Genomic DNA, 12,332 nt, shown 5'->3' on the forward strand with positions numbered 1-12,332 from the left:
GTCTTGTCAACACGCATCGACCAGGTCGTAGTGTCCATGGCGCGGGCCCGAGGACACGATGTGGTTTTCACACCACCACATCATTCGGATCTTCAACCTATTGAAATGGTGTCGGCCAAAGTCAAAGGCGACGTTGGAGTTCAATATACCGTGGATACGACGTTTGCGGATGTGCGGTCGCGTCTGGACGCCGCGTTTGTCAGCCTACCCTCGGATGTCGTTTGGAATTGCGTTCGGCACTGTAACAAGCTTCTACAAGAGACGTATGAGTTGTTACTTGCCAATGATGACGAGGTAGAAGATGGTATGTCGTCGGACGACGCATCCGAAGATAGTAGTGACAGTGACTCAGACTAGTAACGATCACTGAAAACTCTCTCATTATTATGCCTTTAGAAATCAATACATGTAGATTCAACACAATACCACGTAGTATAAATTAGTCGCAAAACCTTTCTACAGTAATACTCTTAATTTCTATATTTTCTTGTAAACCTAATATCTGGTCCCCTCGACGCCAGCGACCACTGTTAAGTCGATGTCGTCGCAATTGTCATCGTCGCAGTTGTCGTCATCGCCACAGTTCCTAAACATATTAGATGCGATTCATTTCCTTGTATTGGATGACGTTGATGAACACCGAGGAAGTGTCGGCTACGAGTGAAATTGGGAAATGATTGTAGAAAGACACTTTCATCCGCATAAATTTACCGTACGAGTAGTCGATTGGCTGCTGTATTAAACCTAACCCGTGTTGGGATGGATTCAATTCTCATTCTTCAATTTGCATTGTTCGACGCACTTCGATATTGTTCGACCGCACACAATAACTTCGATTATTCTGTTCTCGGCCCACGGGCCATTAGAGCCAAATCTAAATCGCCCAACGAAAGCACGTGTAGAATATAATCGAATTTCGTAGCAGAAGTTGACTTGCAACATCCCGAGCACTTCTATCAAAATAGAATTAAATTTTCTTGTCTCAATATAGTTTATATACAAGTAATGTTTTGAAATAGAATATTCCTTTTTATAATTGTCATATGTTATTTGATGTTGCAGGGCAGTACAGTGTAGTTTAGCGGTGGCCCTTGCGAGCGTGATGGATTAAGTAGTATTGTACTACGTAGTAATCACTAACGCTTTACCTATTTGACTGTTAGCATGACCACTTGGTTACTACGTTAGTACTAGTAAGGACTTGCGGTTGCCGTTGATGTGATGTCTCTAGTTACGTTGTACCCAACTTGACTTAAATGAAGTATCCTATCATCGTTATTTTAATTACTTGAAGCAAGCTTGGAATTTGTATGCAGCCATTGTTTTAATTCCTCAAATATGCCTCTGTCCGAATGGTTTTCACGTCCGAGTCGTTGTGGTAGACTACCTTATTAGTACCAGGTAGCATATATTGTGCTTTTCATCGTTTTTGGCTATTCCACGGCTAAAACCCTCCTTAATATTTTTTCGTTATAAGGTTAGGATAAATCAACAAAATTTTACGGATGAGTGTATACATGGATTAACGGATAGCATTGTAAAATAACGACATCAAGCAGTGTTGATTAGCTAAGAAGTATTGGACGCCGAACTTTTAAGCGTATTCAAGTTGTTTGCCTATTTCAAAGTGGCAAACTTGTTTTACGACGATCAGCATTGACATGCGTTGGAGGTGTGTTATACTTGTCAAGTGTACGGTATCGACATTGATGTTGTGCGGTTGATCCTTGGGATGTCACGACGATTAGTAACAAGATTCAACGCCATGTTCGTGTCCACAGGACACGTTACTAATGTCCGAAAACTAACACTTGCGCACCGATAGCCAGCCGACATGAGCGCTTGGGTGCAAGACTACGCAGTCTTTGCCACCCTGGCTTCTACATTGAGGAACTCGAAGTGAGCAATTCGACACCAGTTCCCGACGATCAAGAACGTTTCTGCTGCAACCGTTTGTCGAGCACTCGTGCATGACCTCGGGCTTACTCGAAAGGGTATGGTAGTTAACGTATTGTATTTTATCCTGCATATAATTCAATATCGATGTAGTGCGTTAAAAACGTGCAACTGAAGCTGCTGATTTCGAGCTGCGGGATTACTTCGGCCGCCTGCAACCTTACCACTTGTACCCCGACCAACTTGTCTTCGTCGACGAAACTTCCAAGGTCGGTCGCAACGCACTTCGAAAGTACGCGTGGTCGAAGCGAAATACGAAAGCGATTGTGGACCTACCGTTTGCACGAGGCGATCATGTATCTGCTCTAGCTGCGTTCACAATGTCGGGGTTATTTGGCGTGGGAGTATGCTGATGGTAATTTATAATTCAAAATTGATTTCACATTTTTTCATATTTTAGTAATTTTGAAACGGGAGGAACATTTGACCGTGAAACATTTCACAACGCGATGGTCAAGCGTATCATTCCGTGCTTAAACGCTTGGCCCCTTCCACCCTCCATTCTGATTTTAAACAATGCAAAGATACACATGTCCAACGAGCTTTAAGTGGCTGTCGACAGCAAAGGGTGTTGCTGTTCTTTCTGCCACCATATTCACCCCCACTCAATCCAATTGAAGTTGGATTTAGCCTATTGAAGCGATGGATTAACAAGTACCCATTAGCATTTCGAATGTATATTAGATCTGTATTAGATCTGTATTAGATGTGGCATTGGTAGAATGTACAAAAAAATGATAGGATTGGCATTTGTATTGCCATTGCGGCTACGATTCAAATGAATTAGACAGATAAACATTTTTAATGTAACGTGTTTGATGCATTAATCATGTTCAATGTGGTCTACATCCTCCACATTATGACTTGGAATTGGAACATCGCCCATAAACGGTTCCCGAAAGATAGGGGTAGGTCAAACGGAGGGATTCCAAGAATCCGGCGGAGGTCTTCTATGACGGCAAAGCAATGAACTGGAGGGCTTGCCAAAGTCCCCAGACGTATACGCACCATGCGGTACGTCTCCGCTTGTGTTGTCACGTCCCGACGTCTTGAGTCAGAATATACGGCCGCCATCCTGTCGATATGCCCGAGTTGTTGCATCGTGGCGTTGTTGGGGATGCTAACAGGCGCACAATCTGGCTGTCACAACGGATGCATAATTGGTTTGGAGTGGCCCAAGCTTCATGTGTTGTTCTTGAATATAACTAGCCACACGGGCTGCCGACGTCTCGATGTTGTTTGCAGTTGCTCGTCTAATTCCTGCACTTTGGGTGTTTTTGTCTAGTTATTTTGGACGAGTATCAGTACATTTTATATTAGTTGAAGTATTTAATATCGAACAAGTTATTACCAATGTACACGAATAGCAACAGAGAAAATGATGCTTGACCATTGCGGAATTTGTTTCCATTTTCCCAGACTTGCTGGATCATGTTGTTGTAGTTGCCGATGGTTAGTTTGACATACTTATCTTGAGTTGAGTTAGCTGCCGTCTTTAAGTATACCTCTTTCGGGGTTGCAGGGTCCCAGATTAACTTGAAATTTGATTGTTCTGTATGATAGGCAGCAAAAAGGGTGGTGATCGTATCCACAAGCATGGCGCTCACGACTCCAAACGACGCTGTGTTGCTCAGGTTGAGCTCAACGGGCTGTCCAACAGGCTCTTGCCTAAGGGTTTTCCGACCTTTGCGGTAAGCGGCATCGAAATGAGTCTGGCAGCGGGAGCAAGTCATCATGCATCATCGTCGTTTTCAAAATGCTTGTACTGTACCATATGTTCTATTTATATTAATGACGGCCTGGAATTATTTTAGTCTGAATGCCAATATGTCCCTTGTCGTTGTTAAGCGTGGGAGTTTGCATAATATTATTTTAAGGGGTGCATTGAATAACGTGCTAATATTAGGGGCAAATGAGGTGAAAAGCAGAATATAACATTAGTTCCAAGTTAAACGAGTTTTACGACATGTAAATGAAATTATTGTGCGGGCGATTCGTTTTAGTGTAGGACAATCACGTATAACCACTAATTAGTACCATACTAGTATGATAAGAATTACTACGATATATTAATACTAACGTTACTATTAGTAGTACTATATATTCTATATGGTTACGATGTGTTAACTGTAAGAGCATCTCCACCGCGACGACAGTATATTTAGAGATATTGAGGGGTTTACGAAATGTCAATGTCTAAAAAATCCTTATAATTTTACCTTTCGCTTGCAGCGATAAAGGTATTTGTATTTGCCACACACTTTTGACTTTGCTGGATCTGCGGACACAAGAACGATGAATGATGCAAATGTTAATTAAAGGTTATGCTTCTTGATGAGATCATACATGGTTGGGTATGTCATCTAGTCTAGTGTAAGCTTGCTAACTTAGCCAATCAGCTGGAGACTAGATGCGCATAGGGTGGCCCTGCTTGCCACGAGCATGCGATGGACGACACTCTCAGGTGTACCAGAGTGCTTCATCAAGGCTGCAATAACTCGCTTGAACTTGGAGTAGTTCACGCGGTCACTGCTACGAGCAAGATCTGGAGGCGCAAGGGTACACTCCCACTCCCCGGTAAGCCGGACCACCAGGCATTCCACAAGTCGGAAATCTTCCCAGGTGGTAGGGTGGGCCTCAATTGTTGGTGATGGTTCGTGCTGTCCCACCATGGTTCGGGAGTAACTTCGTTGCCACTTGTTTGGGTATGTGTAGGCGTGGTGCCACACCCGAATTGGAGGATTTCATCCAAGATGGAATCGCGGAAGGACGCCAAATCCGTCGGGGTCGTTGTTGGTGGGCCAAACGTGCTTGATGGGGCCCGTAATTATGCCACAACATGGTCACTTATCTTAGATAGTAAATAAGTAAATTGCTCGTTCACAATTTTCAAGTCGTGCTCCATCGTAGCCAAACGATGGCCAACTGCAACGTGGGGTGGGATCCCGGACGAACATAAGTTTGTTGTTGACTTTTGCATTCGACCTGTATCAACGTCGACTTTTAACTTGCTGCAGCAGTTGCGGACCGTGCGATCAGGTTCCAACATAGCAGTAAAAATGGATGGGCCACTGTTGTCAGGTTGTGTTCGACTTCACTAAGAAGGGCTTTTGCTGCCAAAAAGCAATACCCTCCACATGGCAACCTGTCCATACATAGCATCTCTATAGTGACCGTCTATTGTCATTGGTCTTTTTCCTTCACCAATAGTCATGGCCCTGCAGTCCTTAAGTTGCGCAACCTTTCGCTTATACCCGCATGCAAAGTCTGACGAATAAATAACATATTTTTTAATTGAATCTAGTATTATACCAGGATGAAAGTACCTGCTAACAGTGCATCCAATTCCTCGGAAACGCGAAGATTTGACTGTTTGTACATGAACTTGATGACACACTTGCATACGTTGATAGCGCAGTAGGACTTGAACTGTTGTGGCTCAAGTTCGGCACCATCGGGATCCCATTTAATACATTCATACAGTATGCAAAGAACCCTTTGCAGATCGATGGATCGAGCGGGGGCGCAACCTCTCCACTCCACATAGAACCAGGATGCTCGCGCTAGAGACATGACTTAAGACGCAACAGCGGCTTCTCGACCTGATAGCGTGTTTTACTGCCATATCGAAGCAACATAACTTGACCCCCAGTTGTTGAATCGACCAGACTTATGTCCTCGGTGGTCGGTGCCGCTGTGGCTTTGCGTTTGGTCGATGGCATTGCTGTATAACGATTCTGAAACTGTGTCCGGATACTCGATTTCAAAAAACCCTATATATCTCTGGATATAATTTTGGCATACAAATATCAAATTAAAAAATGTCCACTATCTGGGTTTACGAAATTTCGTGTTTCGTTTCTCCTATTGTATCCGGCAGATATATTTCGTAAAACGTATATATTTGGCATTAGTAGAAAGACATAGGAAATGTATAGGCGAAATGGACAATGAGTAGGAATATTTTCCCTATGAAATCTGTATTGCCAATTATAAGTCTGTTCTCAGGGATAAAATTATCTTGTTACTTGCAAGGTATTATTTTGGATTTCCGTTTAGTGTGGAAACACACGAAATCGATCAGAATCACTGAAAATACAATTTATGTGACCAATAAGCTTTTGAACGCAAGGAGTACGAGACGATAGGCATCACAGACTCTATGTATTCGACAGCGCCGTGGGGGCTGAGTTATTGCGTTAAAGGCGAATGAATTATTCGAATATCTGCGTTAAAGGCGAATGAATTATTCGAATATTTCAAAAAATCATCATGGCAAACACATTATGCAGTTGTTACATCTCGTATTGCTCGTTTCCTTGCATGATTTTCTGCACGTCATCCATGCCCCACATGTCCGTGTTCGCATACAAAAACATTTGAGACTCAAAGTTCTTCGGAAGCAAACCACAACGGTGATCAAGGATGGCCCTCGTCGTGGCAGCGAAGAATCCCTCACAAATGTTTGATGTTGGGACAATGAAGCGGTCATCCAGGAACGTGTTTTCCGACGGCACGCGACGTTGTCGTTTGAGCGCGCGCTCCGCGTAGGTCTCGTGCTTGTCGGTCACCGCAGCCTCCAGCGGTGCAACACGCAAACCACCTGCACTCTCGGTTTCGCCAACACTCATCTGTCTGGATAATGGGTTCTGTATTTTTCACACCGCATTTTCAAAGCTGAGCTGATGAACAATAGTGGCGGATGGAGACATATAGTGCGCCGCCTCTGGGCAATCCTCCATCACCGTGTCGAGTAGAATGTGAATATCAGACAACGACATCGTATCTCACTGCAGGGCCAACGTCACAGAATCAAAGTTGTCCAGTTGGGCAAGCAGCAAGTCGACCTCACGGTCGTCGCGAGTGGACAGGCGTAGCTCGCCAATATCCGCATCATCGTTAATAAGAGCGATAAAGGTATGGATGGCCATATAGCGTTCCATCATGGTATAAACGGAAATCCAACGAGTTGCGTTCGTCGTGCTTACCCGAAGCAGTATGTGTCGCTAGAGCTTGGAAGCAGGAATAATGGTTTTCAACATCCGCATAACAGTGTTTGATATTTTTGATCAAAACGTCATGAGATTCCAAAAACTGTCGCATACACAGGTTGAAACGGTGGCTAGCGCAACCACCAATGGACGTCCAGTCCTAAGAGCAAATGCCACATTGCTCAAACAATTGTCTCCTACAAATGCCACAACGTTATCCATAGACTTTCCATAGTAGTCCAACACAAACTGGATGTAGTTGATATGAGCGTCGGCGCTGAGCGACTCCTCGTCGTTCATTGGTGCAAACGATAGTAGGACACGTTGATAGCCAATCATATCGTCAGATGGAAACGTCGCAAAAACAGCAACGTAGTCAGTTGACCCAGACGTCCAGCCGTCAAATACAAGTGCAAACTTAGATGGTAGGGTGCGTCGGAGCTGGCTGAGTTACAAGGTGAGAACGACATGCTCCGCGCAAATCCCCAGGTGGTTTTGCAATCTGCTGCACCTCCGACGCAAAACCGCAGCATCCAATAGGCCGTCTCGTCTGGACGGCTCCAATGACTTCCATACTTATGAAGCTGCGCTGCGACGACTACGAAGCCCGATTCATGGCCAACATCAGCAACGCCCAGTTATCCAAGTACTGGGGAAATATTGCGTTGAATCTTTCCCAAGAATTCAACACGACTGTGACGGGAACGGCGGCCAAGATAAATTTCTGCAAGCTCAAGATCGACTACGCCAAGATTCAAAAGGCCGCGTCAGCTACTGGAAACAAATCGGATATCGAATACCCCGTGTACTGGTCCGACATGGTAATGTGCTAGGCAACAAGTCAGGCATGGGAAACATGGAGTATGCCGAGTCTATTGGCGTCAACTCACAGGACATGGTATTGCAAGGAAGCAGCGATAGTGAGGACGATAATGTTACTCTTACGCCCAACAAACGGCGACGTTCCAACCAAGGCTCAGCGGAGAAGAAGCAAGACGAAGTCGATCGACAGCGAGCCGGTAGAGGTGCGAAGTTGACTATGGCGTCGTCTATAGTTGCAATGGGGGAGAGTATTGCTAAGGGCATGGTCGATTCTGCTAGAGCACCAGCTACAACCCAGCAGCTTGAAGGAATCCTCGTTGCGCTGCGCGAAAGTGTAGAAAAAAATGTTCTGGTTCAACAACAGCTATGAGATTTTTTTATGCGAGGTAGTCAGTAGTGGGAATAATACAGTCAACGAAGGAGTGGTTCACCTACTGTTTTCTTCGAGGAATCGGACAATAACGGTAAATGATTGGCCGCCAAACTTCGAACTACGAAAATCGTTTTAGCCAATGAAGACCATTTTTCTCGTTTTTATTGAATGTGTTATTTAAATTTCGACAGGTTATGAAAATTGGGAGCCCATACCGAGTACTTGTGTTCCAAACCGGCATTCGGTTACACAGGACATCAATTCTTGAAAAGCGATGTAATTTAATTCAAGCAATACGAAAAACCTATGTTAAAGATAGCGTTTGACGCGGTGGCGCAATGGTTAGTGCGACGGCATCCAAGTCGTTTGAGGAAGGGGGCCGGGGTTCAAGCCCCCGTCAGTGTCAAACTTTTTCCCGTTTATTTAAAATTAGAAAAATTACTTACAAAATTCAAATACAAACCAAACAGTTATATATTAATTCCACAATTAATATAAAGCAAGGAGTGGCTACGGCAGTGTGCTCAAGTGCGAGGAATCGCTTTGGCAAAGCTCTGGCGAATGACTTCTTCGCTGACCTTCTCCCACGCCGAAATTGCCCGTTTGATCATTGCGAAACGTTTCTGCGCAACACAGGGTGAGTCAAACTCATCGTCGTCGTCGATGATCTCCTCAGCCAACCACTCGTCCCGTAGGAGCCTCTTGAACGGCGCCATCACACCGACATCCAGCGGCTGACACATAGATGTCGCAATCGGAGGCATCGGTACGAGGAGACTGCTCAGCTCGTCTTGAACAATGTCATAGGACACGTCGGATACATGCGACTCAAAGTTGTCCACCAAGATGACCGACGGCGCTTCAATGCAGGGTAGTAGCAAGTCACGAAGGTACTGTCGCCACACGTCATTGTCCATCCATGCCTTGGGTTGTACTGCGTAGACATGGCCAGCGGGATACGTTGGCAGCTCGTTGGTTGCGATCTGACCGCCGGGTCGGCCCCGAACGACGAACAGCAGAGGCATCATCGGCACGAACGGTAAGCGCCACAGTCATGCGAAGTGAATGCTTCTCACCCGACGACACTTTGGCATCGCCACCCCTGATTGACCAAATGTACCTCGGTGGCATGTCATAGTGAAAACCCGTCTCATCCACGTTGTAGACAGCGTCGGCATCGAAGGCGCGGTGAAACTCCTCCGCAAACTCGTCGCGGACCTCGGTCAGTGCAGCACGGGACTTCTTGGTATGTCCAGCGCGTTGCCGAGAGTACCCATGAGATTGCAGAAGAGTTAACGAAGGAGGCTTTGGTATGCCATGCCCGGCTCCTTATCGGCAAGGTACAGTCGCAGCCAGTCAGGTTGGAAGCGTTTAATCGAGTTGATAATATGAATTGTGGTCAATGCACGTTCACGAGCATGCATCTCGGCTATGAACTCGACGAGTCCTGTTGGGCCAGGAAAGGACTCGGAGCGGCCACCAGTTTCATTCGTTTTTTGTTCCCGGTGTACGCCAGGATATCGTCTCGCTGGTCGGCCCAGGAGCGTATGGTTCGTCGAGGAATTCCCAGTTGAGCCGACACCTTGTAGTCCGACATAGTCTCCAGCAGTGCAATGGTCTCAAGCCTGATGGCCACTTGGTAGGCGCGCTTTGGGCCGCGAAGCGTTGAGTTCACTGTCATCAATTTGTCAATGATTGTGGCGAGAATTTTTAAAGGAATCGCGCCGGCGGGAAAATATTATAGGTACCTAATCACATGCCTTCAAATCACAAAAAAATTTGATTGGTTAAATAAACAGTTGCATGTCAACATAGTTCGATAGGCGAACCACTCCTTCGTTGACTGTATATCATTTTTTCCGAATATTTCTTATCGTGCGACAATATGTGCTTTAACATCGATATATAATAATATATCATTTTTCCCGAATATTTCTTATCGTGCGATAATATGTGTTATAACGTGACCGACCAGTCATGTGCCGAATATCCAGTGACGTTTATGCAATTATTAATGTGAACAAAAGACGAGAAAATAATATTTATTACTATTTGGTACCCGTGCCCACTTCGAAGAATAATCTTCACTGGCTAACCATTGCCCTGCCCCCTTGTCGTCTTCCGTTGTAGAGAAGGATTATAGCCTGGGGTACTAAGCGGACGCAGGCGCACTTGGTGGTGACGAACATTACGCTGCAGGCACCCGCAATGGGCACCAGGGGAGGAAAATTGTAAAATGAGAAGCAAAATTTGCTTGCCTCGCTGTGAAATGGTGGTGGTGCACCCATACTATGGAGGGAAAATGCATAGTATGGCCACCATGTGCTATGCCCATACTATGCAGGGAAAATACTTGGCCTGAAACTTGCCTTTAGTTTGGTGTGAGTTTGACCCAGCTGCAGAAGATTGCCACGTGGTAAGGTTGAGTGTCCGAATGTGCAGTACAGTTCCGCAATATCTTATTCCTGCTTAAATATAATAAGTGTTGCGACGCGTGCGGCGCGTATTGTATGCATGGTACAGTGTGTGTGATGCATGTGCTACGTTTGGAGCGGTGGGGCGGATGTAAAATAAATTATATTGATGGCTCTTTATACATTTTTTATTGTGCTTTTCATATATTCTGGCTATTCAAGGCCTAAATCCGTGGTTTAAAAAAAATTCGTCGTTGAATTAGTCCTGTCCGGCCATTATATTACGGTTGATGAATAGATAATTTTACGGATGGCGATGTTTAAACAACTGCATACGCAACGATGATTGGCTAAGTAATTGATGGCGTGCCAGAGTTTAAGCTTAATCACCTTGTTTGCCGATTTGAATTCGGCAAACAAGTTGTTTTACCATGATCAGCATTAACATGCGCTGGAGATGCGTTGTCCTCCTTCAAGTCTACGGAATCGAAACCGGATGCGTGTGCCTCCTCCTTGGCATCTCCGAGCGTAGTGTAACCAGGTTCAACAAGATGTTTTCGACAACTGGCCATGTCTGCAACACGAAGAGGCGGGTCAGGGTGAAGGGATGGCCGCCGGAAGTGAACTCATGGGTCAGCGAGTACGCCATCGCGCATCCCTGCTTCTACATAGAGGAGCTCGAAGAGGCGCTGCGACTGCAGTTCCCGTCGCTCAACAATATCTCAGCGTCTACGATATGCAGAGCGCTCATGCATGATCTAGGATTAACGCGAAAAGGTATAATTGAGCATATTTCTTGCATTAATTCTCAAGTAATTAGTCCTAGAGAAACGTGCCCCCGAGGCTGCTGAGTTTGAACTTCGGGACCACTATCGGCGCTTAAGCCCGTACTACTCATACCCTGATCAACTGGTCTATGTCGATGAAACATCGAAGGACGGCCGGGACTCAATCCGCAAGTACGCCTGGTCGAAGCGGAATCAAAAGGCGATTGTGCGCCCTTTTCTCGTGGTCAACGAGTTTCCGATCTGACTTCATTTACGACTGCAGGGTTTTTGTCTTGGGATATGTCGATGGTATGATTGATACTACTCTGGTCCGAAATAGTTGCAGGGTACGACTTCCGATTGGCGGCATTTTTCTAAATGTCGCATGGCGATTGGTGCACAAGAAAGCGCAAGATCTCAGCTTTGATTCGGTAGTTTGGGAGTGATCTAAAGCTTTTTGGTTCATGAGACACTGGGCGGGAAAAATGACGTGTCATTTGGTCCAAACTTTAGGCCATCACTGCTTGATCAAAATTCATTTTGAGCACGCCTGCACAGCACACGACCTTCGTGCTACCCTTAACCATGCCTTTGCAACCTACCGTCAGCACTGCCAACCGTCCGCGCAACCCTCGTGGCCCAAAAGGTGGCAAAACCCACCTCGACCACGACGAGCGTCGTTCCATCTACGAAAGCCTACTTGCTGTCTCGTCCTCTGGCATACTGCCTCGAGGTGCCATCGTCAAGCTAGCCAGACAGCACAACTGCCACCCCGACACAGTGCAGCGCGTGTGGGCCCGTGGACAGAGCTCCATCCGTGAAGGCCACATCAGCGCCGATGTTTCGTCGAAAATCCGAGGTATACCTCTTTGAATTTATCGAATTATCGAATTTGAAAAATATTATTTTACAGAGCTGTACTTGTTTAGGCAATTCAGGTCGCAAAAAAACGCGCACAAGTGAAGAGATTGAAGATGCCATTCGCCAAGTGCCGCAGGAGTCGCGGCAG

General features: G+C 45.7%; 5 protein-coding genes across 5 annotated transcripts in view; 4 read left to right on the forward strand and 1 right to left on the reverse strand.

The window, feature by feature from the left end:
• Window positions 1-357, forward strand: part of H257_01402 (hypothetical protein) — a gene marked incomplete at both ends in the record, with an annotated part of 2,178 nt that extends 1,821 nt beyond the window's left edge. The window contains one exon of the mRNA XM_009824578.1: window positions 32-357. Within this exon, the coding sequence (XP_009822880.1) occupies window positions 32-357 (326 nt within the window). The remainder of the gene's footprint in view (window positions 1-31) is intronic.
• A 5,894-nt stretch (window positions 358-6,251) lies between these two features.
• Window positions 6,252-6,587, reverse strand: H257_01403 (hypothetical protein; the record flags this gene model as incomplete). Its single annotated transcript, XM_009824579.1, has 1 exon — window positions 6,252-6,587. The coding sequence occupies one exon, from the start codon at window positions 6,585-6,587 to the stop codon at window positions 6,252-6,254; it is 336 nt and encodes a 111-aa protein (XP_009822881.1).
• A 938-nt stretch (window positions 6,588-7,525) lies between these two features.
• On the forward strand, window positions 7,526-8,107 carry H257_01404 (hypothetical protein; the record flags this gene model as incomplete). Its single annotated transcript, XM_009824580.1, has 3 exons — window positions 7,526-7,768; window positions 7,840-7,966; window positions 8,049-8,107. 3 exons carry the CDS (start codon window positions 7,526-7,528, stop codon window positions 8,105-8,107), a joined length of 429 nt encoding a protein of 142 aa, XP_009822882.1.
• Window positions 8,108-10,987: 2,880 nt separating this feature from the next.
• On the forward strand, window positions 10,988-11,588 carry H257_01405 (hypothetical protein; the record flags this gene model as incomplete). The annotated part of the gene is made up of 2 exons (XM_009824581.1): window positions 10,988-11,333; window positions 11,377-11,588. 2 exons carry the CDS (start codon window positions 10,988-10,990, stop codon window positions 11,586-11,588), a joined length of 558 nt encoding a protein of 185 aa, XP_009822883.1.
• A 320-nt stretch (window positions 11,589-11,908) lies between these two features.
• On the forward strand, window positions 11,909-12,286 carry H257_01406 (hypothetical protein; the record flags this gene model as incomplete). The annotated part of the gene is made up of 2 exons (XM_009824582.1): window positions 11,909-12,182; window positions 12,237-12,286. The coding sequence occupies 2 exons, from the start codon at window positions 11,909-11,911 to the stop codon at window positions 12,284-12,286; spliced, it is 324 nt and encodes a 107-aa protein (XP_009822884.1).
• Window positions 12,287-12,332: the final 46 nt, after the last annotated feature.

The sequence above is a fragment of the Aphanomyces astaci genome (assembly GCF_000520075.1).
Source record: "Aphanomyces astaci strain APO3 unplaced genomic scaffold supercont1.2, whole genome shotgun sequence".
Lineage (NCBI taxonomy): Eukaryota > Oomycota > Saprolegniomycetes > Saprolegniales > Verrucalvaceae > Aphanomyces > Aphanomyces astaci.